General features: G+C 28.3%; 1 protein-coding gene across 2 annotated transcripts in view; it reads left to right on the top strand.

Moving 5' to 3' along the window:
* Positions 1 to 8,464: 8,464 nt before the first annotated feature.
* Positions 8,465 to 27,945, top strand: part of LOC136986344 (rap guanine nucleotide exchange factor 2-like) — an 89,036-nt gene continuing 69,555 nt past the window's right edge. For both annotated transcript variants that reach the window (XM_067283851.1, XM_067283852.1), the window contains exons 1-2: positions 8,465 to 8,686; positions 25,582 to 25,651. In XM_067283851.1, coding sequence (XP_067139952.1) covers positions 8,613 to 8,686; positions 25,582 to 25,651 — 144 coding nt within the window. In that variant the 5' untranslated portion in view covers positions 8,465 to 8,612. The remainder of the gene's footprint in view (positions 8,687 to 25,581; positions 25,652 to 27,945) is intronic.

Genomic DNA, 27,945 nt, shown 5'->3' on the forward strand with positions numbered 1-27,945 from the left:
TACAGTATCTTAAAAATTTAACATACTGTACGATGAAACGTTTGGATTTCTTTTTCAAGAAATAACAAACTGATTTTTTAAAAATATGTTTTACCTTACTTTATATATGTACTTATCATAGTATGGTAGCACTTTCTTAGTGATATCATCTGTATCAGAGTGCTCTCATACTATGTTATAATCGTACATACTTGAAATAATGTAACATTCTACATTTCATCTCATCTCGAGCCATTAATGTTGTTAGATGAGTGAAACTAAAATATTCTTTTAACTATTTTAAAATAGGAAATTTCCTTTTAAATGCTTTGTAATTTCATTCATATTAGCTGTTGATGTCATTCGTTATTGAAAGTATTCATTCTTAATTAAAATGCGTGAAATAATGGAAGAAAGAGTGGTCTTAAATAAGTCCTATTGTACCATTTTTCAAAAGTTTGCTTGAAATTAAAACGCTGCAATTGATTTTACAGGAATGCTTGGTCGAGTTTCTATTAAAAGGATATATTAATGTATAAAATTTCCATTCGTTGGTTGCATATCGTATGTACTGTACTGTACGTGTAAACAAGATAAACACCGTTACCTTAGCAAAGTAATTTACTTTCAAGTTCAGAAACTATAGTGGAGGAAAATGAATATTTATATAATATGCTATCACATTTGCTACTGCATATTAAATTATAGGCCTGGTATTCGGTGCAGATTTCTCATTAAGCTCACCTACAGGCGCAGAATTTAGGGAGGTAAAATATTCAAAATAATAATAATAAAATAATGAAAAAAATAATTTTACATAGAAACAATTCATAAAATTTTTAGTGTAAAATTAAAATTATGAAATAGAATCATTCGGTGCAAAAGTGGCACTATTAGTTTGGGGAACGTCTGTATATTGTGGCATAGGAGTGACATATTTTTAAATTCGCCACTAATAGTAAATTATTCCTTAAAAAAGTTTTATGCACATAAGTCTGTATACGTCAGGAATTTAATAGACTACGACATGCTATTATAATATTCAATAAACTGAATACAATTCATTATACATGCCTACCTATTATGAAATGCATCTGTTCATAAACTGTGCATATAAATGGTCTGTCTTAGGTATTTAAATCTTCCAATTGGGAGAAATTAATCTATTATAGATTAACTAGGAACAAAAACTAAACATACTTTATTAAAATTAAGAGCATAATAAAAGAAAGATTGGATAGCCTACATAAAAATTTAATGATCCGCATTAAGCATCTTAAAATTTATAATGGGCAAACATATAATATCTGATTTAGCAAAATAATAATTTATAAAGCAAAGACGGTGTTATTTAAAGTATTTTTGTGTCCTGTTCATAATTTTGATATTTTAATGGACAAAACAACACAAAAATTCTCTCTGGAGAATTGCTGAATAATGGAAAATAATTTAAAAAGTTGTAACCTAACTTACAGTATTTCTAAACGAAAAGTTGTAACATACTGGTAAATTTATTGCGACAAGATTTCAAATTTTCGAATATTAAAAAATAAGATTAACAACTTTGGATCGATCCACTTATAAATCATACATCTAGAAGAATTAGAAACACTCTTAAATTCGCTATAGTATACGATTCTTAATGGGTATTTAAGAATTAAATATATAAATATTAGTTTTAAATACGAGATGCTGGCTTCACTGTTCTTCCTCTTTCGTAATTTACCGTCTAGTTTAACGACATCATTAATAATAATGCGAACAGTTTATGACAACCAGTCCTTTAAGAATGAAGATCCATGCTGCTAAAGAACTATAAAGTTTAATAAATATTAAATAATGTTGTACTATTTCAATCATTGCATAAATTCGTTTATCTTGTGTAAAATATCTCCCAATGAAAACAGAAGAAAGTAAGTTTTATGAGTGAAAAATGAGCTAAATTCTTCGACTTTGTGTTTCGTTGGAGGCCGATGATACCATTCTTGTAAAGTTGATTCTGAATATTTCACTGCATCCGAGTGCTTTATATCGATTTACTTCGATTTATGTCGACATTGTGTAGCTTACTTCGCTATTAGTTTCTCTGGCATAAATCTTTATTAGTATAAACCTACTGAGTCATGAAAATTTTAAATTCATTTTTTCTTCGTGAAAAATGAATTTAAAATCGATCATTTCTTTTTAAAGATTTAATGCCGGAAAATTGATGAAACAAGTTATTTTACGGATGTAAAAAATTAAACATTAATCGGGAGAAATTACAAAAATTTCAGATTTTGGGAAAATATTAATTTATAAATCAATCGTTACTTTTGTACAATGCCATTTTGTACAAAATTCTCTTGATATTTGAGTAAAGTGTGTCCTTTGAAGACATTTCAATCTTCTTTTGTGCCCTCTCTTCGGCTTCTACTTTTTCATGAAAATGGTTTCGGTGTATAAAAAATGAATGCAAGGCTACATGATTACTTAAAATTAAATACGAAAATTGTAATATAAATGAAAAACGCTACACCTTGTTAGGACAATATGCATTATACCTCCTACTGTTATTATAACACTTCGTCGGTCAAGTATAGACAGCGCTAAGCATGTCGGGAGTATATAATAGAGACCGGTTTTCAATCCACCTTAGAGCAATGGGACAGTTCTGTAAGAAATTTTAGAAGTACTTGTGCGGATACATCCCCCCGCCAATGTGAATCCAGTCGAAAATGCAAAGTTTGGACAGGTGTGGCTGCTATGCCCGCTTCTGGCCGATCAAAAGGTGAGATAGTACTTATCATTAGTTTTCTGCTTCAATTGATATTCGCTCGATTGCAAAGGTTAACATCACCATAATTTGTTTGCTTACTTTTTCCTATCGGAGCTTTAAAAACTGTTGAAGTTCTTAACAGTATGATTGATATAAATAGATTAATCAGATTTTATCGCAAGCAATCTTGTCAATTCTGCTATTGTCTTGCAATTGTTACAGTGTTAACAATAGAATTTATAACAGTCGTAAAATTAAACGAATGACATAAATTAGGATCGAAATTAATGCAATTTTATATCGAAATGATGATAAAAAAAATCATAACATTAATAACTTCAGCCGTATAAATGAAAACTGGAGCGTATTTTTTAAACTCCATTAATCAGAACAAGAATTATATTGATTATAGATTTTTATTCGGTGTTCGCCGTAAAATATATTTTCTGCAAGCCATTCACTACGTGCTGATCGTTACTGACCTACATACCTTTTATAGGATCATCTCAGACATCTCAATTTGTGTATTTATTGCAAGTAGGACACGGCATTTGCGGGTACCTGAAAAGTAAATGTAATATTTCACGGTCGGTGACATAGAAAATAGTCTGTTCCTGTATGTCAATGTAACTAATTTCATTCCGTGTGTGATACGTCTATTAATATCGTATACATTGTCTTGAATGTGAAATAAGATGTTGGGAATTGTTATATAGTAAGGAAGAGTGTCCTAAATTTAAAACAAAAATATACTTTTAATTATTCTAATATATTTTAATAGAATTTTTTTTTAATATTAAATACCTGTAGTATAAATTGCACTCTCATGTACTACAATAACAATTACTATTGTAATTTTTCTTTAACTCAAACGTCATTTTAAAAGCGAATAAAATATTTTATTTAATCATAAAAAATACTTTATAAAGTTTTCCCGAAAGGAATCATATTTTTTTCTGTGTCCATATTCAGAAGAGGTTGCGTTCTATTGGTTGCAGGTTCTCCCCTCTATCTCCTGCACTTCAACTTTTGTTAAAGTAACTTGAATCCCCATTGGATTCAACTCGAACCGAATTGATTTCAGATATAGAATATATATATATTTATTTATTTCCTGTAAACTGGCTCTTTTGATGCGTATTTTTCGTTATTCCCCCCTTTTAACAATTATTATATTCAGAATCTGTATACATATTTAATCGTTACTTTGTTACATCATTTTGCAGTGGCTCTATATATAAAAGAATTTACAATATATCCAGCTTCGCTCCAATTGTTAGCAAGGTCGGTTTATATGGTGTAACTATGTTTTGTTTTTAAGTATTCGAACTGAAATGATATACTCTACTTTCCTCTAACAGCACTTCAGCTTCAGTGAACAATGTTTATTCTCCTTTGAATAAGACAATTATTTTAAAATATATCTAGAGCAGAATCCTTCCAACGCGATGATATAATAGAAATTTACGTCTAAATTGATAAATCGGACAATGTTAATCTATTTTTTCTCGATCTCTGTTTAAGTAATTCGATCGATCTTTATCGTATCAAGTATCGACTTCTATTACTCTTAAACTCTTTTAGTGACCCTTGGGGCTAGTAGCCATCTGGAAAAGAGAGCAGGCTGGACTTTAGGGAACGACAGTAATTATCTCAGCGCCATTTTATGTTATAAGAATGGAGGGTGCAACATCTTAGCTAATTGTTGGGTCATCTGTCTTGGTTTCTGTCAGAATACCGGAAACCCAACCTTTTTTTTTTTTCTTTCTTTCTTTTTTAAGCATTGGAAAAATTCCCGAGGAGAAAAATAAACTGGAATTGATTCGGGTTTGATGGGCTGACAGAAAAATCCGGATATTAAAATATCTGAAAGTGTTTCATTACTAATGACAACGATTTTATACTTTAAACAAATTCATAGTTCTTATTTAGGTGTTTTCAAAACATTCAATACTGTGTAAATATTTTAAATTAGGTCAATATATTTTAAAATTAAACGTTCAGATTATTTTTATAGGTAATAAGTTATTATATTTAATACATCTTAATTTATGGCTTACATTGTACGAAAATTCATAAGATAAAACAAATTTATAACTCGCTTTGAGATGTCTATATAATTATATATATCTAAATAATTTTATTCAAAATGGAAATATTTCAGATGCCAGTCATTTGAATATTCTAAAATAAAAACGCATCTTAACATTCAGTAAAAATTCATCCAGAATCATTACCGTATTTAATAAACTGTTACTCGCGTAGCCAATTTCTCTCTTGTAAATTCTTTCATAAATTTCTTTTGCCAAATTAAGAGATTCCTTCGAAATTGCATTTTATATCCACTTATGTCATATTTATGAATATAACTTATGCATTTTTTTTTTTTTTCGTCTAAGCATTCCTGTCATAGCAAATATCGTTGCTTCGCCGAGGTTAGCATTTCGACATTGTAAACCGGTGCGAACTGCGACCTTGTTCTTTAGGTGGCTTTGATGTGCCCTTGGTGATTCTGCGACCTTGCGTGACTCACATACCTTAAACTCTGCACTCTATAGTAATACATAAATATTCATTAAAAATTACCCAAGATCTCGATCCTTGATTATTTTCGGTAGGAGATGGTCGATGTAGATTCTATTCGCATTTATCTCTTAAAACCGACCTGTCTTATTTTCGACTGTGATGTACTGTCAGCACAGTGTAGCACATAATTGTGAAAAATGTCGAAAGGCATTGATTTTTTTCCCATTTGTGTGTGTTGTGTGCCAGATGATTACTTTCTATTTTTGACATCAGACAATGTGATAGTGGATCAGTCTTCGAAATAATAGGATAATAACTAGGATAATTGTTGTTGACAATGTCAAAAAAAAATTCTTTTACTACTTCCCCAAATAATATATCATTCGTTTAATTTTTAAATGAGTTTGTTAAGTAAGGAGAACGTAATTATTATTTTAATATATATTTATAGAAATTTTCTGCATAAGATAATTGTAAAAATTAAATGTCGTATTAAAATTTCGTAAATAAGAAATGAGTTTATCTCTTTATATAATAATACCCATTTAAATTAAATGGGATATTACTTTTAAATTATTATAACGAAGATACTCTTTTAATCCTTTTTTTTCTATTTTCCCGATTATATATCACGAAAATAGCAATTAAATCGCTATTAAATCTGTTTTTATAAAAAAAAAACAATTTTTTCATCTTATGTAAATTAAACTAAATATAATTGACTAAACAAATATTCTTTCTTTTCATAATATATAGCAGTGAATTGACGATTAATATTAATGATATTGTTATAAGAAAAGATAGGAAAAATAGTGAAAAATGACGTTCAGTTCACTAATTATATAAATTAATTAAATATAAATTTTTATGAATAAAGTATACAAATGAATTTGTCATTTAGCCCTGTACGTTTTCTCATTATTTTCCATCTAATAATATATTTCTTGCATAAAATTAGAATTATAGCACGTAAACTATATAATGTTTATGTATATAATAATAGATTTTACTATGTAAATGTGAACTAAATCTAAATGAACTGGAATCTAAAAATTCTTCTATTTTTTCTCGTCTTTGTTTTCTTTCAATATATAATTTACTTTATAAATAAAACATAAAGTGAATTTAAATTATATATAGCCTATTTATTAATAGTAATTTAGATTTGTATTATTCTCCTCGTTTTCAAGAAAAATAAGAAAGAATCAGGAATTCATAGATGATATATTAAATAAGAGAATGTATTATTACTGCATTAAGAAGCCTTTTGGGTTTTACATTATCATTTATCATATTCACATGTAGTTTATCTCGAAAAAAAAAAATGCTGCTAGTTTCTGTTCTAGTTATTCAAAAGCAAATGCAGAATAATTAAGAAATCATATTTTAAATTACACTCTAAAGCCTTAAGATACATTTTTTCCAGAAAAAAAGTCTTCAAGAAACTTGAATCAGTGTTGTTTTTTTTCCTTCTTCATAAAATTGGAATTTTTCACTGGCAAAAACGCGGAAAAAAAGTAAGTCGCCAGCATTTTATTTTGCAATTAAGCTAGCGAGATAGAAATCTTTTATACAAACATGGGGTGCAGAGATTACCCGCAATTTGGTCAAGGGAAATTCGTACCGAGGATATTGTTTCATTTCCGGTTTTGCGAAGACGTAAAACACGACTACCGAATGAACTTTATTCACTATTAATTTATTTTCTAGATAGAATTTTGTAATTGTTAATAAGAAAAGAATTGGAGTAAAAGTAAATAAAAAGCATAAAAAATTTATATATAACGAAATAGTGTGTTGTATGCGTCCACTGATTTTATTCAATTCTCATAATCCACTTACAAATACTGAGCTTAAACTCATATACAAATTTTTCTAATATTTATAAACACAATGTAGATTTTATATAATATTGAATTAATGCATAATTTTCATGAATATTAATAATTTGCTATTTTATTAATTTCCGAAAGTGAAGCTTAATCCTATATCTAGGTAAACACACTTTATATTGAACAACTTACAGCTTAATATCATAAAACTTTAACAACTATTGGCTGTATAGTCTGCGATTTTCTCATGAGTTAACTTTGTAAATTTATGAAATATTGATTTTGTAAATATTTTGACAATGTTATACGTTCATCTAAATATAGACCCGCATTTATTAAATTTAAATCAGCCATTTTTCGTAGGTGTAACGTAAAAACAGTAAATGATTTTACTATTCTGAGCTTAGTAGTAATAATAATAATTTCTATATAAAGTTGTAATTTATAAAATGTAGTATTTAAACGTTTTCCTCTGCGTATCCTCTTAATAATAACGACTTTAACTTAATAACATTGCCAAAATCTGAATTAGTTTCTAGTTGGCATACACCAGACGCCTTCTAGATCCTCTAATCACAGATCTGGGAATCTGCTTTAAAATACAAATGTTAACAACCTCACGAAAATGTGTAAACTATCACAGTGGAATTGTTAATACGACTGCAATACAATATCAACTACCATCTTTGCTTACTTTAGAGATAACGATTCTGCGATTAGCTTGCCTTTACTACTAACGATAATACGCTTTAGCTAACAATATTCTCGATGCCGTTAGCACTAAAACTGATAAAATATCGTTAATATTTTAGCTTTAAGGGAATCTAAACAATCAAACTAACAATGCTGTAATACAACTTAATGCTAAAAGTGGTATCCATATTTATGCGCATGTTATGTACGGTGAATTTATAACACAATGCCCTAAATTGCGATTTAAACAATGTTATTACGAGAATTGGTGTATATCAGATTGTAAAAAACTTACGTTTCCATCGAAACGAGATTTACATAGCGTTTTGTAACTTGTTTTGCTCAGCGTTACCTCCGCTGTTTACAATTCCTTTACGTTACTTAGCAAAAAACACCGTTTCATCACAATATTTATAAATGTAAAATGCAGTTTCATAAGAAAACAACGCGGCATAAATAATCTAATAAATAACCAAAATCACCAATCGAATTATAAACACTAACACAACGGAAAAATGGAAGACACGCGGGCCAACTCAAAACTTACGCAAAAGAGAAACCGAAAACGAAATACAAAACAAACGAAAAAAAAGAAACACAAAACAAAACGAAATTTACGGTATTTATCGAAAGATCACGTGTTCCCGAACTGACGTCATCAGGCGGCGCTGGCATCGAGTGTTGTGCCGCAGTGAGAAAAGGAAAAGCAGAATCTCCAGTATTCGAATGGAGAGCCCGACGAGAAATAAACGAAATGGATTTAGTGTGGGAATCGCCTGAAAGTTGATTTTTCGGACCGAGGATCAATAACCCAACTCGTCGACATGAGGAGTAGACATCACTCTTTCAAAGAAGTATCCAAACCTTCCACACAAACCAGAAGGAGATTCTCCGTCTGGTGAGTTAATAAACATCTTTTTTTTTCCCCTATTACTTAAAGGTTATATATTATTATTATTATTATATATAAAAGAAAAAAATTTTATTCTGTGCGCGAGGATTTTCTAACATCCGCCGGGTCACAGAATCTTATTGACCTGTTATTATTATCTGGAAGTATTACATTAATAGTGTAATTAATAACAACTTTATCCGCTCGTCCTTTATATATTTATATATCGATTTTCGTAATAAATCGTCTTAATTAATAAAACTAGAAGGCTTTATTAATAATTTTAGCGCGCTTTTTATCTATGGTTAATAAGAAACTCGCTTGTTAAAGGGTGTCGTTATGTTTTGTCTTTCCCATAAGAGTGATTAGCAATGTTCTGTTCGTTAGAAATTACCTCGATTGGAACCCTATCTTCGTGCATTGAACCCGTAAGATAATTAAAGATGCTGCTGAAGTCAACCGAAGAAACTTTTAAGGCTTGGTAGCATCTGGGACTTTTTTACATAGGGATAAATACGATTCTAAAGTGTAAATTAATACGAATAATTCTGTTTAATGTAACGTTAGCAAGGTGTTTTTTCTTGTTTGTATAATATAATTAGAGTCCAGGTAAAAAAAATTCTTGTATAAATATTGATACGTGATATTTAAAAATCGTCCTTCATTAGACTTTATGGCTCATCTAATCACAACAAAATTAAATGATGTACAAGTTGTAGTGAAATTATAAAGGATAATCATTGAATACAACATAAATTTCTGTAGTAAATATTATAAACATATTTTTCTCTTGAACTGAATTTTTGATTATTTTTAAATGGCCGAAATTTTTTAAAATTGTCAGGTTTTGTATGTTGTTTATCGTTTATTTTAAGAGTGAACTTTAACTTATAGAATGTTTTTATAGTATTTTATGTCGTTATAAATTTTCTAAATTCTTTAGTTTTAAATTTCCAGATGTATTATTGAGTAATTGTTGTAATCCAAGAAATTTCATTATTTTTTCCTCCTCTCTGCTATCAGCACCGTCTCTTCGTGTGTTTTTTTCCGTTGAAAAGATCAAAATTAATTATATTAAATATATATATATATACACAATTAGCCGAACAAAGTAGATTTTATATAAAAAAAATAGATTAAAATATATAATATATCATACTTATTTCTAATAAAGGAATGGGAATTCAAGATGATTCAATCAGATAAAAGTCTCGTATTACCGTTCAACCTCGGCTTTAAATTACCTTAAGTAAAAAGGAGGATCAAGTATTTGTGTTGCCGTGTATAGAAGAACATAAGCGTGTGCATCACAACAGCATTTTTCTTACTTACATATCCGTTTATTAATTACTGAACTATTATTTAAAAGAAGCGATCGATTTTCTTATGAAATATCTATTATTTGACGTGATAATCGGATAAGAAGCTATTATGTTAAACTACTCATCCAGATAATAACCTTTTGTTGGAATTCCTCTTAAGCTTCTCTTTTCTGTGATTATCGCTTTCAAACGAGATAAAACTTAGCTCTATATACCAAAGATTAACGCATCGATGAATACGTGTAAGATATATAACTTATACATCCAGCGTGTAAGAGGGGGGAAAAACTTATGGTATGAAGGGAGCTCTAAGATATTTTATGTCAAGAAAATAAGGTTATAAATAAAGAAAATTGTATCTTTTAATGCTCGCAAATAAATAAAGATGGTTAAAGATTACCTTACAGATAAGGCCACGTGACTGACAATGATGTTTTCTGTTACGTTGTTTATGTACACCATTTATTCGATTTCCACAGCACTTGCAAAATCTGCTAGGCGATGCGGAATGATCGAGTCGATGTTTAGTAATTAATTTTGAATTATATTTTAATATATAAAATATGTAAATTTAGTAACAATCTTTAAAATTTCTAAGTTTATATCTTATTTCTGATCGAAATTTCATCGAAACGTTTATCTTTGATTGTGACATTGATCTAGAAACAAAGCTGTTTTCGCTTTTTCCTCTTTATTTAATATTCACTAATTATTTTAAACAAAGGAAATCCATTGTATAGTTAATTTAATTGCTTTCTAAATTGTATTAAATAAACTAAGTTAAGATAATACAGAAAGAACGTTTGGTGTTATTTTCAATTCAACGTGATCTGTTTTTATTGGTCATTCCACAAAAGAGGAAATTGCCTATATTTTAAACCAATTATTATATATAAACCACATAAAAATACATCAAGAAAACGTAGAAAAATCTTTAAAAATATTCTGTAAAATATTAAAATTAATTTATCGCTTACAGTATAAAAATTTTAGCGGTTGTAAAGATAGGAAACGGATGCTATGTGCGGATATCATGTGTGTATGTTGTAACCTCCTGAATAATAACTTTCGTCTCCCTTCCCTTGTGGATAATTTAATATAATTTTCTCGTTCATCTTAAAAAAAAGGCGTTAGCAAACCTTAACTGTTGCTGCTGTTATAAATAATTTTGTAATTCTATCGGGCATTAATATATTTAGTTACTTGCAAATGAAGTATCAGTATTATAATTAATGTTCTGTAGACACATCATTAACATAAACCATAAATTTTGTCAGGAAAATGGCAACTCTCCAGACCGCGTATAATGTTGTTAGATTACAGTACGCATTATAAATTATATTATTATTACGTCTGTTAAGTAATATTTAATTCGTTTAGGAAATATAATTATAATAAAATTATAACATATTCTTATATTTTGTTTTGTACACGGCAGAGGAATGTCGCGGCATTAATTTACGATGTCGAACACTTTTTTTGTTTTTTACATTCTTAACATATTTTTTCCCCTTTGTTATAAAATAATAAGAATTTAACTTTATAATTAATTCGTTTTAATCATTTTTTCTTCTGTATGTACTTAGGTGAGCGGCTGAGTAAATTACGAAATTCTTCTTCGATCAGTAAAATTAAAAATTATGATTGTTAAGCCGTAGGAAAGTTTTGAAGAGTTTGTTTCCAGACTTTATTAGAGTAGTAGAAAATTAAAAATCGTTTAATTTTGTAAATTTTTTTCTTAACTTTTTCGCATTAATAATTAAAGCAGAGCATCCGCGATAAGTAGTCTATTCTAATGGATGAAACTTTGCAATGTCAAATTAAACTTTAATTGCAAATTTATTCTCTGGTATGCATTTTGGAGCAAGTATCTTGTCCACTCACTCTTCAATCTTCCATACGCCAACTCAGCCGTGAACTTGGCTAACTTTACCTTTTTCTCTTTTTCTTCAATCCTTGCTAATGGATTCTGTTCGCCATTTTGAAAACATATCACAAATGTCCGCTAGTTCTTTTTTTTCTTTTCTTAATATTTAAATTATCGTATTTTATAGCAAAAGTCAAAAAGGCTGATATATGATGGCAGGGAATGAAATTATACTCTGATAGCCATCCGTTTAATGGACCAAAATCGACTCTTTTTATATATATATATGTATTGATGTAAAACTGGAATGATTTTATTAAATGTTCCATCAGAATTTCTTTTCCAATATCTTAAAACTTTTAGATAGAATAGAATTAGGAATAGAAATAGAAAATTCGGTTAAGTTAATAATTTTTTTAGTCGATAATTCGAAAATATGACATTTTTATGACATAAATTTTAATGTAGATGATGATAAACTGACAACGATTACATTTTATGTTTATTAAATTACAAACCTTACCATCTTCTGTATTGATGCTTATTATTATTTACACCTATTAAATTTCCAAGTTTTATCTAAATAATAATCTTGGTGTATATAAGAATTTTCAGTAGATCTATATCTAAATTTAAGGTATGCTTTATATATAGATAACCCACTGGCCTACATAATATAACAAAGTGTACGTTATATCGTTGCACAACATAATATAAACCTATATAGTTTTTATTATAGCACAAATATATTAAAATATTAAGAAAAATAAATATTTTTTATCCTAAAACTTTGTTGGACTGTCAATGATTAGATTTATTATTATTTTTTTCCTAATAAAGATAAAATTTATAATAAAATTTAGGTTTTTAAACAGAAAAAAAAGGGAAAACAGCCCTCCTGGAACTCATTTGATCTCATGGTGATAAAGTAATGTTGTTTTTCCTTATTAATATGGTTAAAAATCAGACAAGATTAATTCTTAATCAGCATAGAATTAACTTCTCATACAGTTTACATTGTAGTAGATATACATCTATAGAAATTATGTCATTCTTTTCAATTACTAATCAAAAAGAGAAAAAATTTGTTTACATTGTATTTCTAAAAAGACTTAATTAATGAATATGCACACAGATTTACACTAGATTCTATTTAGTTTCAAGATAGTTTAGCAAACGATTTGTGCTAATTTCACCACAGTTTTAATTGTTCTATGCTAATAGTATTGTTTACTAAATTGTATTTCGTCTGTTTCCCAGCACTTTACAATATTCTGTTCACAAAATTAATTTTTATTTTATTTATATACCTGTTGATTTCGTACTTTGTTATACTTCGTAATATAAGTCAGTTTCCCAAAGTTTCCTTTGAAGTTTATAATAAATGAATATTGCAATCGAAAAACATTTGAATACAGGAAGACATTGTCCGTGTGGGGAAATTTTCGTGTGATTTTTAATATGTAGAATCGAAAGGGGAAATAATTACGAATTAACGTTTAAGAAATTCGTTGTTTTCGCATCAACTTTCGTCATAAACAATTATTTCATTTGTAATTTTATGGAGAAAACCGTGCTGCTGCAATCGTATAATTTTATTTCATTTCCTTAGATGTTTAAATATTCTCCTTCCTCTGTGTATACGTTATCATTTAATCTAATCGCATCTTCTTGTTTCTCCCCCGTTTCCCATGAATAAACTTAACGATTTTGACGAAAACAATCGAAAAAATATTAATCTCTAAAAGTTTTGAAGACGATAAAGATATGCAACGAAGCAAAACGACGTTCCTCTTTTATCTCGACCATCTACTTTTGACCCGCTTTCGGCACAAACTCCGATATTGATTGGTTGAAAGGCGAGCCAATGTAACGTCAATAATTTGTTTATCGTGAAGCAGAATGGATATATATTCGGTTGCCTTTAAACTCTAAAGTAATTCGCCCGAAGCTCTATTGATATTCGAATTATTTATTTAATCTATTATAGCGTAAAATGGGACATTGCTTAAAGGGAAGATATTAGTGAGTTTCTGCTTTGTTTGTTTACCGACTCAGTTTGTGTATTCGAATTATATAAAATGGATGTTGTTTTCTTTTACGACTACACCGATATATCTGTCTATACATAGGTAGAGATTTATATATTTTGTATTTGTTATTAATGTAGTTTCGTCCCGAGTTGTTGTATTTTTTTTCCCCGGTAATATCTTTTTTTATTTTTCTCTTTCCCCTCACCTAGTGAATGTTTTGTTGTTTGTTGGGTAATTTTTTCTGTTTTTACGTAATGCAAAAACACTGTTTAGGTGCTAGATTATAAGTGAAAATTTCTTTAATAAACTAACAGAATTAATAGTGCTAGAAATAATTTTGTATATTTCTTTCCACATGGGAATTTCGTAAACTTTACGCAGCAAAATGTTTAAAATTTCTTCTCGCATTTTGTGTGAAAGAATTTTTCTTCAGTTCCACTGTATGCGTAATTTTAAATAAATTATTATTGTTTTGTAGAAAATGTAGGAAATTTCTTCTACGTTTTTAATTTCCTTTTAGAACAATATTCAGCTAAACACTTCAGAAAGACTGTAATATTTTCTGGGGTTTTTGAAATGAATTTTTTGAATACATTATTTTCTAGACAACATTTAATTTTTAAGAACGAAGATCATTTGTATTATTTTCAGCGAGATAACGACATTTTATAGAGAGAATCTAGAAGATATTTTAGAGTAAATTAAATTTTTTTAATAGAATAATTACTTATAGAAACTTGAACTTCATATAGATTCTTGTTGTATATGGGTATTTTCAATAATATTTAACTCTAAAAGAAACGAATTTTTAGAATTTGATTCTTTGTGTATTTTTTATGTATAAAATACTACTAAAAAAATTCTGTTAGCTGCTCACTTTTTAAGAAACTAAATCGATCATTATTTAGAGAAGTTAACATAAAATATTTCAGCAGCTAAAGTTAAATTTTCATATCTTTTAAAATATTATTAATGCAATTTTAAATACCGCTGCTACTATATACATATTTGCAATTTAATATTTTATAATTTCAAGTGTATTTTTGTGTTTATTAAATCTTTACCCAAGGGATTTGGCGTTCAGAAAAATACAACTTCTACATTTTGATACATAAACGAATTACATAATATCACGAATTATTCAGAAATTTGTTTTTGTAAATGATTTTCCTTCATAATTTTTATTTGTCTTTCATTAAAAATACGTAATACGAAATTTCCAATTTGTCTTAATCCAAGTGTTATTGACACTGAAATCATTCGATATGCAATACCTTTCACGCTAATTTTACCTAATTATTGAATTAGATTATGATCAATCGCCATGAAGTAAACAATAATTACATTAAATACATGTTTATGCGCATTAAACCTTCGTCGAAGCACAATAATCCTATCTTTTTTACTCTAAAAATAGAATCAAGAATTCTTTCGTGCTCTTTCGCAATGTGAGAAAATCGAATTTATTGGCGAAGGGAGGGATAGAAAAAACGAACAAGCACATATAAGAAAATTTACTTCTTTTGTGTGTTTCTCCTCACGAAACATTGCAGATCATAAATTCAGATATGATTTTGATATCCTGCATTTTCTAGCCAGCAATCCTTAAAACCCATTATCTTTTGAAGAAAGGGAAGTAAAAAAAAGGAAAAAAATGAGATTTATTGATTGGTCACTCTGTCAGTACCAATCTTTTAAAAACTTGTTGGAAAATAGAAAGTGTTTCTTTTCCCACCTCCATTTTTCTACACAGATTGAAGAAAGTTCCGAATTTCGATCAACCTTTGTGAAAGATCAGAATTTGAAAATGATTGTGATCGCAATCGTATGCTTTTATTCCCCCTCCCTAGGACCAAAACAGTTTTCGGATCTCAAAGGGACCAAACTAAAAGAAGACTTTACTTTAAAAGGAAGGGATAGATATGTATTTTCCGTTTTGAAATACAGCGCTAACCTGCCCACTTCCTTCGAAAATCCAGCAAAAATAGTATATAATGATTATCTCTCGAGGCATGTTTACCTGATGGTAACCTATATGTCGAATGTTTCTCTAAAATATTCCATTGTAAACTAAAGAAATTTTCGTCAGTAAAAGCTGACGTTAAAAAATTCATTCGAGAAATCTATTTAGATTCAGTAAATTTACTTTAACTTTGAATGTAAATATCTTAACGTTAGATTAAAATTTCCTTTTGAAAGTTTTATTTTTTAGTTTTTTAAATTGTATTTTTTTATTTATTTTTTACGCTACCTAAAAAAAATATTTTAGAAAATAATGTTCGAAACGATTTATTAATGAATATTTCCATCCCCTTATGCAAGAAACTGGAGGAAGCAATGGTGAATTTTCCAGGAAAATCGATCAAAACAAACCTCTAATGTCTGTAATATGTAATTTTTATTTTTTACTTCACTTTCTGCTAATGAATTTATGTAACTAATCTCAAATTGTTATTTAAAATATTTGATTTACTCTACTGCACTCGCTCAACGCTTCGGTTGCATAACGTAGAGCAATGACATAATAAATATGGATTAGTAAACACGTATATAAATGATATTTAAAACGTAAATTTTTGATTCAAAAATTAATTAAATAATAAAAAAAATTATAAATTTTTTTGGTACGGAAATTAATCAAATGATAATGCGAAGTAAAAAAAAATTCTTCTTAAAAATAATTTATTAACTCAGCTCCTCTAAGTAAATACCATCAGAAAAATTGAATCATCTTTTTAAAAATATGTAAAAATAAACGAATGAAAGCTCGGAAAAAATATAATTATTCAATATTTATTATTATTAATTAAAATAATAATAATAATAATAATAATAACGTTTAACCAGAAGTATCTTCTGGATTTTTCTCCTTTTTTTTTTAGTGCTTGAATATATGAATTCTTTTTTTTTATTTTTCTCTTTTTAAAGTTATATTATTCTTCATTGACAAAAGAGAAACAATCACAATTTCATTAAAGATACAACACTCTGCACGCTGTTTTTGTTAACGATCAGCATGGATGATCCTTAAGAAAAGAACATTTTTGTCAACAAGAAGCTGTCACGTTGCTTTTTATGACACTTTGCGTTTCATAGTTATTGACTTTTGTGCTAAAATATTCGAGAAGATTTAAAAATTAAAAAAAAAGTAACAGCTTAACGTTAACTTTATTGTTTTTGATTTAAAAACATTTTTTAAAAATATTTATTCCTCCATCCAGACTTACTCTTTATAGCTTTATAGCAGCTTTTAAACATTAACGCACAATAAAAAAAAAAAATATATATATGTATTTATTATCCTATTTTAGTAATAATTTTCTTTTATTTTCTTATTTCTTTCAAAAGTTTTTATTGAGAATTCAAAATTTAAAAATGGCGCAAGAATTGCAACATATTTCGCCATCTGTTGTGAAAATCGAGTACTAATTCGAGTTTCCATATTTTTCACGAAAATGTTGAATTATCATTTCGTGAAATACTAAAAAGTTTTTTTAAAACATATTAAAAGTAATTACATTGTATAATAAAATCTACAGTAAATGATAACTAATTACAGGAAAAAAAAATTTCAGCTGTGATTAATTGTGAAAATAATCACTGTTTTTCTAATTTATATTATATTTAATTTCACGTAATTATCATTAAAGAAATCTTTGTTTCCGTTTTAATTGTTAATTACGCGTCATTAAAGTTATAATTATTTTAAACATAATTTAATTCTTAGTTAAACAGGATGATGATTCAGACTTCGAAATCAGTTTTAAGACTGGAAATTTGATTGAGGAAAACATACTGTAAAATCAAATATGAAAGAAATAGGCAGAAAGAAAAGGGAGGAAAGAAAATCTTCTTCGTCGAATGCTAGTTGAAGTACAGAAAATATTTTCTAGCCATCACTTTCCATCTTCAGAAGTTCTCCTTTAACTAAATTAGCACATAAAGTTCTTTTCTTCAACACGTAAAATTCAATATAAAAGACCGGAGTTTTGTACTATTTTCAACACTAATCAAATCGCTTTCTACTTAAATTAAAAAAAAAAAAGTTTCAAAAATTTATTTCTGTACACTTGCCACAATTATGAATATTTTATGAAGATAAAATTTTTTAAAATTATATTAATTTTAGTTTTTTTTAAACATAAGTTGTTGAAGTCTTTATTTATACAAGTGTTCCTAATTTTAAATAGGGAATTTATTTTCATATTTGCTCATAAAGTTTAGTGTGTTTGCCGTATGTAAAATATATATATATATTATAATTTATTATAATGTAAAATATATATAATATAATTTATAATAATGTAAAATATATAATTTAAGTGTGTAATCATTAGCAGCGATGGCGACATTTTTTTTCGAAGGTGGGTTAAAACTCGATTCGAAATTTATTATTAACTTTAAATCGTGGGTTAAATATTTAATCGAGTAATTAAAAAATATAGCAAAAATGCTATCAGAAAAGAAAATAATAGTATAATTATAATGGAAATCTGCCGCTGTTTATCTTTTTTGAAGTTCATAATTAATGGCTTTAAGACTTTACAACAGCTTTAGGAACCGCTTTCGCACTACACAGGCAAAGTTTTGAAACTTTTCAAACATTTTAAAGCCTTTATAAAAGCCTAATACTTTCTAAACATTCAATGCTAGTATCTTGAAATCGTCTTGTTCGCCATTATTGATTTGTAGTTTAATACAGGACTGGTCAAACTTTGTCACTACAGAATTCATATATCGCCTATCAGAAATACGAACCTCATTCTTTATTGAAACTGTATTTTATATAATAAATATGTATTTCTTTATATTTAATTATTATAATTAATATACAGGAGCCGCAGTGAAAGATCTGCGTCACGAGTCGCAGCATGGCCACGTGGGTATAATATGTATATACATATACACACCTACATACTCGTATATATAAAGTATTGAATATACACACCTACACACTCGTATATATAAAGTATTGAATACATACTCGTATATATAAGTATTGAAACAATTGAATAGAGTCATGCTGTATATTATTGTATAATATACAGCATGACTCTATTCAATTGTTAATTACTTATTTTCCTTAAAATTAAAATGTTTTTTTTTTAATAAAGATTTAAATCTATCTTTTGTGTGTGTAATGTGTGTGCATAATGTCAAACGGTGCTGCCATTGTTTCGTAAATCTGGGATAAATTTATGTTGACTTGTCTAATACAAATTATATTATACAGTATATATTAAAAGTTAATTTAACAATATCCCTCACCGAGAGAGTAATTTAATTCAAGGTCAAGATTATTTATTTAGCAATAGAAAGTTTTAATTTAAATGAAAATTACAATCTCGTATCCGTGTAAAATTAGAATTTACTTTCAAAATTTTAATATCAACTCATTAGATAGGAAGTAGTAAAGTTATCGATAGATTTTTAAATTAATTTTATTGAGTTTATACAACGATTTTTTTTGTTGTTTTTATGGAAGATAGCCTTGTCTAAATTGATGAATCTTTTAAAATCGATATCATAAATACTCACGTAAGAATTTAATTTTTAAGCTATAGAATTTAAAATATATATATAGTTTTATTTATTGAGTATAGTAAAAATTATACTATTTATATTAATATGATTTTACGTAAGGGGATACTCTTTATCAATTTATTAGAGCTTGGTATTTCGAACCACTCTGGCAATGGTTCCATTCGTGTTTGTGCACGTCGTAACTATAGAGGATCGATCTCACGACTTTCGTGTGAAAAAAACAATTATCTGATCAAACAAATATCAGTTGATAGACACATCAAAGTGAAGAGCGCTAGATTTTTTTTCACCCTGATTACGTTGAAAGTTTAAACATTTAAAAAGAAATCTGCTACTAGCATGTTTGTTCTTCACATTAAAATTTTAATATAGATATTAGAGCTATTTTTACAGAAAACCTTGTGCTTAAGTCCAAGAATTTTTTTTTAAATCTCGTGAAAAGACCTCGAAGACTCTCTTCATAAAAGACTTCTAATCTTAAACTTTGTTCGAGTTGTACAAAAAATTAAATTTATATTTATGAAAAATTTATTTAATTATATTGATTAAGGAATATAATTAATTTAAAAAAAAGGTAAAAACCGACAGGTTACAAAGATAGAGAATTTATAGCATTAAAACTCATCCCGAATAAATTCGAAAAATATTTAAAAAGCTCGTGTCACGAATGACATTACTTTAATTAGAATTTGACAGAGCAGCCGAAGGACGGATTAAAGGTTAAGCATAAAAAAAAGTAAATTGTTTTTCATATACTTCCAAACACCTTTTTATGTACTGTTATTGATCCCGAATAAAACAAAAAAAAGGGAATTTAAATTTGATAGAAATGACAAATTTAATTTGTTCATCTCTTAAGTAAAGATGTTACTCAAACTGAAGAATGATGATGTCAAAATGACGTGACTGTAGCAATACTGGGTCGTTTACGAATTCTTTTTAGTGTCACCAAGGTAATGGATTGCCTGAAAAAACTAAATTCCTCCATTTGTTACGGAATATAGCTAAGATTTGTAATATATATATTTTATGTAGACAAGAAAATGTTTCTAATTTAATTTTGGTCCAAATGTCTTGACAGTTGTAAACTTTAGTAATGAAATTGTGAGCGTTTAAAAGTACCTTTATCCCCAATTTTGCATATTAAAGCAAATAACCACTCTTCTTGAAGTGTTTTTTCCCCCCATTTGTAATATTAATTTCGACGTGTTTAGTGTAATAATAATGTTTTCAGTATTTAAATTGAATGTAAATTTTAGGTATTGAAAACATTTGTTATTGTTGAAGCAAGAACTAATGCACTCTACCCACACTTTCTACGACAAGAATATTCATTTATAACGCTAATTCGAGACAGAATTTCTTATTTTATAAAATAAAAAATATATTTAAGACGTTTTTAAATTGCAGATCTTCATTTTTTACATACCTTATAGTGAATTTAAAAAAAATAAAATACATAATTTTTGGCAGCTTTAAATTAAAAATGTCCAGGAATTTTTAATGCATTTTAAAATAAGATATTCATATAAATGAAAATTAATTTTCTAAAAGAAGAAGAAAAAAATATATTAATAATAGTTAAACGTGAATTCTAAAAATAAAATGTGAAAAATTAAAAATGTTTTATCTCGGATTATTCCTTGCCAAGAAATATGTACGCTATTAAACACGCTGAATATATCTTAAATTTTTATTTTAATATTTAAAAACTGATAAAAAAAAAGTTTTATAGAAGAACACTGAAAGAAAACAATCTCTAAAAGAATATTAATATATTTATCAGTTTGATCCGTACATGCCCCTTACAGCATATTGTATGAAGGGAAAGCAATACTACCATAATATTATATTGTACCTCTCGAACTTTAACGACAAGAGTTATGTGAGATGATAAAATCTATGATCATTGGATACCATTTTTAGGTAGTTCCCTAGAGAACAGTTTTCTGGTTGTTATTTTTCTCACTTCAGACCGTAAGATAGTGCAAATACTGGTAGGGTGCGTCGTTATCTTGCTGAAGAATGGTATCCTGTGGTAGTAACATTAAGATAGATATAGTATTCTTAGCTAGAGGATTGTTTTTCTGAGTTATAGCAACTATTGTTTTTAACCTAAAGGATTTATCTTAAATGATTACTGTGGGATTTCCGCGAAAACTACGTTATTATAATTTTATCGCCTATTTTATCTTCTGATCTGGATTCCAATTAACTTTCCTGATGAGAAAACGGCCTTAAACTCATTTTCGTGTCTGACAATTATAGTTTCCGTTCTCGACACGAGATGGCAGCACTACTTATAAAGGTTTGTGTGTGTGTCTGTGTTTTTTTTTTTCGTCTTCTCTGTCATCAAGGAACAAAGAGTTGTGTTTTTTTTTGTATAGAAAAAATGTGTATGATAAAAAATTGTTGTTACATTAATTAAATCCATCTTTCATTTTTTTTATTCTTTATTCTCCCAAATATATCCCTCTGCTGCAGGGAGAAAATTGCAGCTGCTATCTTCTGTCAGGAAGGATTTTCTACTACTTTATAGCTTGATACTTATTCCGAGAAAATAATAAAGAAGAAGAATTTAAAAAAAACAAACCCGAAAAATGAACTATGCGATTATCATATTTGTTATTTTTCCAACAAAGTTTCACACTTAGTTTGGTTAAAAATCGATTGTTGTTGGATGATTTATATTAGCGACAGACTATTTTATTCTAATTTATATGTCGAAATTGATGTAAAATTTTCAACCACATTCTTGAGTCTTCCATTAATTTTCTTCTTCTTCTTTTTTTTTTTAAAGAAAAATATTCAGTGTTTATTTTAATCTGAAACTTTTTACCTAATTTTAATCCTCGGCATCAATTACCTTTTCCATCAATATTTACACAGATCAAGAAGGGTATTACGTTTTGTTGTTAACCCTTTTACAACGTGTATCAATGTTTTAAACCCACGGTTTAACTCGTTCTACATAATTTGGGGGGTCGCCAAAAGGATTTTTCTTACCTCCTTCTACGAATTTCTTTTATGTATATCGATAAAACAAACTTTATATGGCATTATAAACAAAATTCGACGTCATAGGTGGGAGTTTAGAAATCAGCTGGCTTCACTTTCCTCTACTGTTCTGCCATACACACACACACCACACACACACACACACACACACACACACACACACACAGTTCACCGGCATAGTAAATACAAAGTGGGTCGCTTGTCGCTCACGTGGGAAGGAATGAGTCATACCCGTGGCCGCCATGTGAAGACTTGGCATCGACTGTTTAGAAAAGAAGGCAATTTTCTTTGTTAAGGATCACTTTAATGAAAGGCATCTTCTCCGACTCCGATCGGGCAGCATGAGGAGATGACGTCTTTATGTTTCTATACATCGACTGCTGAATCCGTACCTGGTCAATGTATAGGTGATTGCGTATAGGTGTGTCCTAGGCTGTGTTAGGCTTAGCGACAATGTCCCAGAAACCGGGAATGGAGGATGTTTTGGCGGAACTAAAGAATAATCCCAAGTTTTTGAGGTGTGTTTTTTTTAAACTTCATTTTCGCCTTTACGATGTTTACGTATCGATTTTCGCCGCTTTCGTGTAATTTATTAAATTAAAAATTGAGAAATTTTCGTTTTATTAACTGTACTTTTGAGAATAAGGTAGAAACTAAATCATTTTCTTTCCATTGTATGTCTCGTTCTTGATTTCAAAACGCTTTCTTTATTTTATTTCATTTTGCGCCAATAAAAAAAAATTGGCATCACGTTTATTTTTAAAAATATAACAAATTAACTTCTTATTTTTAATATTTATAATCGCATTTTCTTAAAAAGAGAGAGAGAGAGAGAGAGAGAGAGATTTATTTAAAAGATTATATCGGCGTGAATTTACGCTGCTAAAAATAATTTTTCTTTTGAAAGGAACGATTATTTTTGTTATTGTTTAAACAGCAAAATTTACATATTGTACTTATATAAATATATAGAAGTAAAATATGCGAAATTTACATTTTTGTATTTATAAAAAAATTGCGTGTTTTGAAGGAAGAAAAAGAAATTAAAAAATTCTTTGTGTGTTTAGAAACTTGCACTTTTTTAATCGTAGAAATTAACATTTTTGCGTTTTTTTAAGGTATCGCTAGACAACATTTTTAATATATTTTTTTCTATTGTGGGGTGTCCTTGGCTCTAGCTTAGAACACCACACGCCTTAACTTGACCTTTTCTCTCTACCCCATTTGATTCCTTATCCATTGTTGTCTTTTGATTCAATGCAAAACTTCGCAGTCAATAAATGATTGTAGCAAAAGTATTCCAATTAAGACAGGTTATTGTCAGCTATGCATTGTCCGGCTTCTAATCTAACTTCTTTCTAGTTTACATTATTAAAACGTAATGTTTGAATTTAATTAATTTTCCTTCCTCTCTCTTTAATTATCTTTATTCGTAAACTTAAAATAATTTTCCATGATTATTTTCTGTAGAAAAATAAAGATATACGCACGTTAAAAGTATACATAGTAATGATCAATGGTAATCGATCCATACATTGTAGAGGATATAAATAGAAGAATCCATAATTGAGAGGATGATAATAGTAAAACTACTCTAAAATATTAATCCGGATTAGTCGAATTTTACTGCTCTGTGCCAAAATAATGGGTTTTATTATTTAATAATTTAGAAAATATTAGAATAAGTCATTTATTATTATTATTATGGTTTCTAGAATAAGCTTGCTGTAAGAATGTGAACTAAATTTTTAATTGAGTTACCATGACTTAGTTTTTATTTAAATTTTTCTTCGGGTCATTGTACATAATTAGGAAATTGTTACGAAACTTAAAAGGGTTATTGCAGCGATTTTAATAATTGTTTTAGGATGGTATAATTATGTACGGGCACACAAGACGTTTAAAGTGAAACCTGCTCTTGATGATGATGATTTTCATTATAATAGAACTAGTTTGAGAAAAAATGATTTCCATTTGAAAGGTGAAATTAATTCACAGCGAGAGAAGATTCCACATAAAAGAACAAGCTTCGTATTATTCGTCCTTTATAATAATCTACGTGTATAACGAAGCATTCAAAATAAATAAATAAACAGGATTTAATACATAAATTAATACGCCAAAATGTACTGGAATGGACTCTTGTTTGTTTTAAATATTAAAAACGTCCAAAGGCTTGGGTGTGGCTGCTCGATTAAATATTAAATTATGTAAACTACTCCTCTGTTTTTTAAAATATTCTGCTATAGAAAACGTTTATAGCTACGACAATAATAATAATAATAATAATTCCCTGCCCTTCAGAAATTTTAAATGTAGATATTTTGAAAAATATTAATAATAATTGAAATTCTTTGTAGCTCTAATTGAAGATTTAATATTCTGTCAGTTTGCTTATGTTTGTGTATTTATCTAATTATTGTTATGCGGAAAGTCGGAAAGAGAAAGGAAAAGCGGTGCATGATGAGGTATTAATGGATTTTCCGGACTTTGATGAAAGTGTTTCCTGGCTACACGCATTCTGTAGACAATTGGCATGACGTCAGCGGCGATACAACAAAAATTAATAACAAAATATATAACAATATCCGTACACGCGGGTGCACATAACCAATTCATTTATCAAAAACAGAAAGGACATTGAGGAGGAGGAAAAAAATAAAAGTCGCCATTAATTTCTTGTGTAACGAGTCTATTGTCAAATTGCCACACCCAACGGTAGAAGGGGGAAAGGGAAAATGCGGCAGTTATCAGTAACAATTTGAATCGTTATTATATATTAAAACGAAATTACTTCTAGAAATGTTACTGTATGAAGTTTTCATATATGTAGCTTGAGAGAGGAGTTATTTTTTTAAGAGGCGAAACAATCTTCTTACAGATTTATCCATTGGGACCGAAGTCAAGCAAACATACAGACTAGTATGTATACATGTATATATTTATAGGCTTATATCGGATGATGCATTGGTTTTTATTCAGCATTGACTTCGCAATGGCAATACTGATCAGTGGTTATCCTCAGAGAATTTCTTATTTTAGAAAATCAATGATTATATGATTTCATTACATGAAATACATTTTCAATGTTTAAATAATTTGCTCTTTTTATTTCAGTTTTGGGAAGAAGTTACTTGAAAATAATAGAAGAATAAGTCAACCTAACTTATTAGAACATGGAGGAAATGTAAGTGCTGTTTAATTTCTTAATTAATCAAGCTTAAAAATTTCACTGTTCATAAAATAAACTTCATGATATTGTTATATAAATTGTCTTTCGAAATTGAAAAATCGTTTCTATAGCAACACGTGTATTGTTTATGTAAACCGAATGTGTTATACTATCAAATAAAGAAAGGTCAGATAAATTACGAGGACGATGAAGTAAATAGGATGATGATGATTTCGATATTTTTATGTTGTTGGTAAAGATCAGATTGCCAGATTTTTATGTTACTAAAAATAACAAATTCTCTTTAATCATTTGTAATTGTTTTTGTGTGTGTTTCGATAAATGTTTTTTTTTATATTTGTAAAATCGAGTATCATCTTTGACTTTCGAAAGAATTGTAGACTTATCTTTTTACGTAAAATAAATATCTAACAGGATTCTAATTTATAAAATAAGAGAGGTCGTTTATCTATTACAGTTTACTATTTGTCTTGATGCAGAAGGATGCGGGTTCGAATCCTGTTTGGTGTATATATATTTTTAGTTAAGTTTCTTTAAAGATTATTTGATTTAGGAATTGTATAATTAATATAAATAATTTACGAACAATTTCGATTATTATTAATTCAAATAATAATTTTTGTTGTTGTTGGCTCATTTTAATTTCAATTAAAGTGTAATTAGGATTAAAGATCACAATACAATATGTAAATGTGCAAATCAATGTCTTTGCGTCGGTTTTATTTATCTATCAATAACAATCGGTTGCATTTTTTTAAAATTTAAAAAGAATTAAGAAAAAAATTATAATTAAGTTTTACTTAATTTTGCAATTCCTCTTTCTTTTCTTGATTTAATTTAATTCGCCGACGGAAGAAAGTCAAAAGTACTTTTTAAAATTTAATTAAATCGAAAATATTTTACTAAATTATCTTTCGTACTATTTAGATTATTATTTAATGCAGGATTCGATTATTAAAAACAAATTTATACAAGTTTATTAAAAAGTTCCGTTCCCAAACAATGTAAAATTTATGTTTTAAAGCTTTAATTTTTAAAAATAAAGTTTTTTTTCTCGTCCTTTATTCAATTTTAATTATAATATTTTTGTTTTTTTTTACGGCAAAAGATGGCGGCATTTCGATATTTGCGACTTCAGGTTGTGGCTGAAAAGCAGTGACATGCATACATTATACAAAAGGCGCATTCCTGGAAATCGAATCGTCGAACATGCGAACATGATCGATCGGTGACGTCATGCTATGTAGCACGTGCAAACAGCGTGAAGTCTGCGTGACGGCGATAGGAACCCCGTGGCAGCCTAATTACACAGATAAGAAGTGTTGGTTTACTTGTGTACAAACTTAGCAGAAAATAGAAAATTTAAGATCTTCCATTGATTAAAAAGCAAAAAGAACGAAGAAGAAACGAATGCCGCCAGAATTGTTTAATTTGCTCCTCCCCGAAAATTCTTTTAGTTTGAATTATTAATAGTTTAGCATTAAAAAAGCGCGGTTTACATTAGAAATTTTATATGAAAAGAAATGTATTGTTGATATAGCGATAATATTGGCACAGATATGTGATAATTTATTTGCTTTATCATACCGAAGAAAAGCTTCTTCATTCCATAGCGTTAGAAAAGGAAATTAATGGAAGACGTGAGATTTCTTTTTTAAATCAAATCAACTCGACAAAATTATTTTTAGCTGGAAAAATATATTATTATGCTGGAATTTACGTTCTCTTTAACTAAACTTCATAGATTTATTCCAATAAAAAAACACGCAAATTAAACAATGTACTTTGTAATATTCGCGAAACGATCTTGAATTAAAATTCTGTTTTATAAATTAATTATTACAAGAAAAAATATATTTAATATCACTAAATATTAACACGAATAGTATCGGTATTCTCCGCGTGTATTGCATCGATACAGCACTACTAGTCTCTTAAGTAACGTATTAATGCTATCTGATAAGCTAGACATTAAACGTTATGTAGCCTATTAAATCGCTATTAATTCGCGATAAATATGTAATGAAAAGAGATCATAAATTGAGCAAACTTTTTGCATTGTTAGAGGCTCCGAATTGCTCTTAGAAGAATTATGATTGGCAGAAAGAGAGCGCAGAAAAAAAGAGAGAATGTCACTTTAACCAAATTTGATGACAGGATAATGCTTAATCTCAACATCAATTTTATTATCCTAATCGGTTGATGGACAGATGGACTCATTCTTATAGCGATCTCATGATATAAAGTCTCTAAGAGTTGGCAACGATGAATTATACATAAGCTTCGGA

The sequence above is a fragment of the Centruroides vittatus genome, unplaced genomic scaffold, assembly GCF_030686945.1.
Source record: "Centruroides vittatus isolate TY-2023 unplaced genomic scaffold, ASM3068694v2 scaffold_1015, whole genome shotgun sequence".
Taxonomy (NCBI): Eukaryota; Metazoa; Arthropoda; class Arachnida; order Scorpiones; family Buthidae; genus Centruroides; species Centruroides vittatus.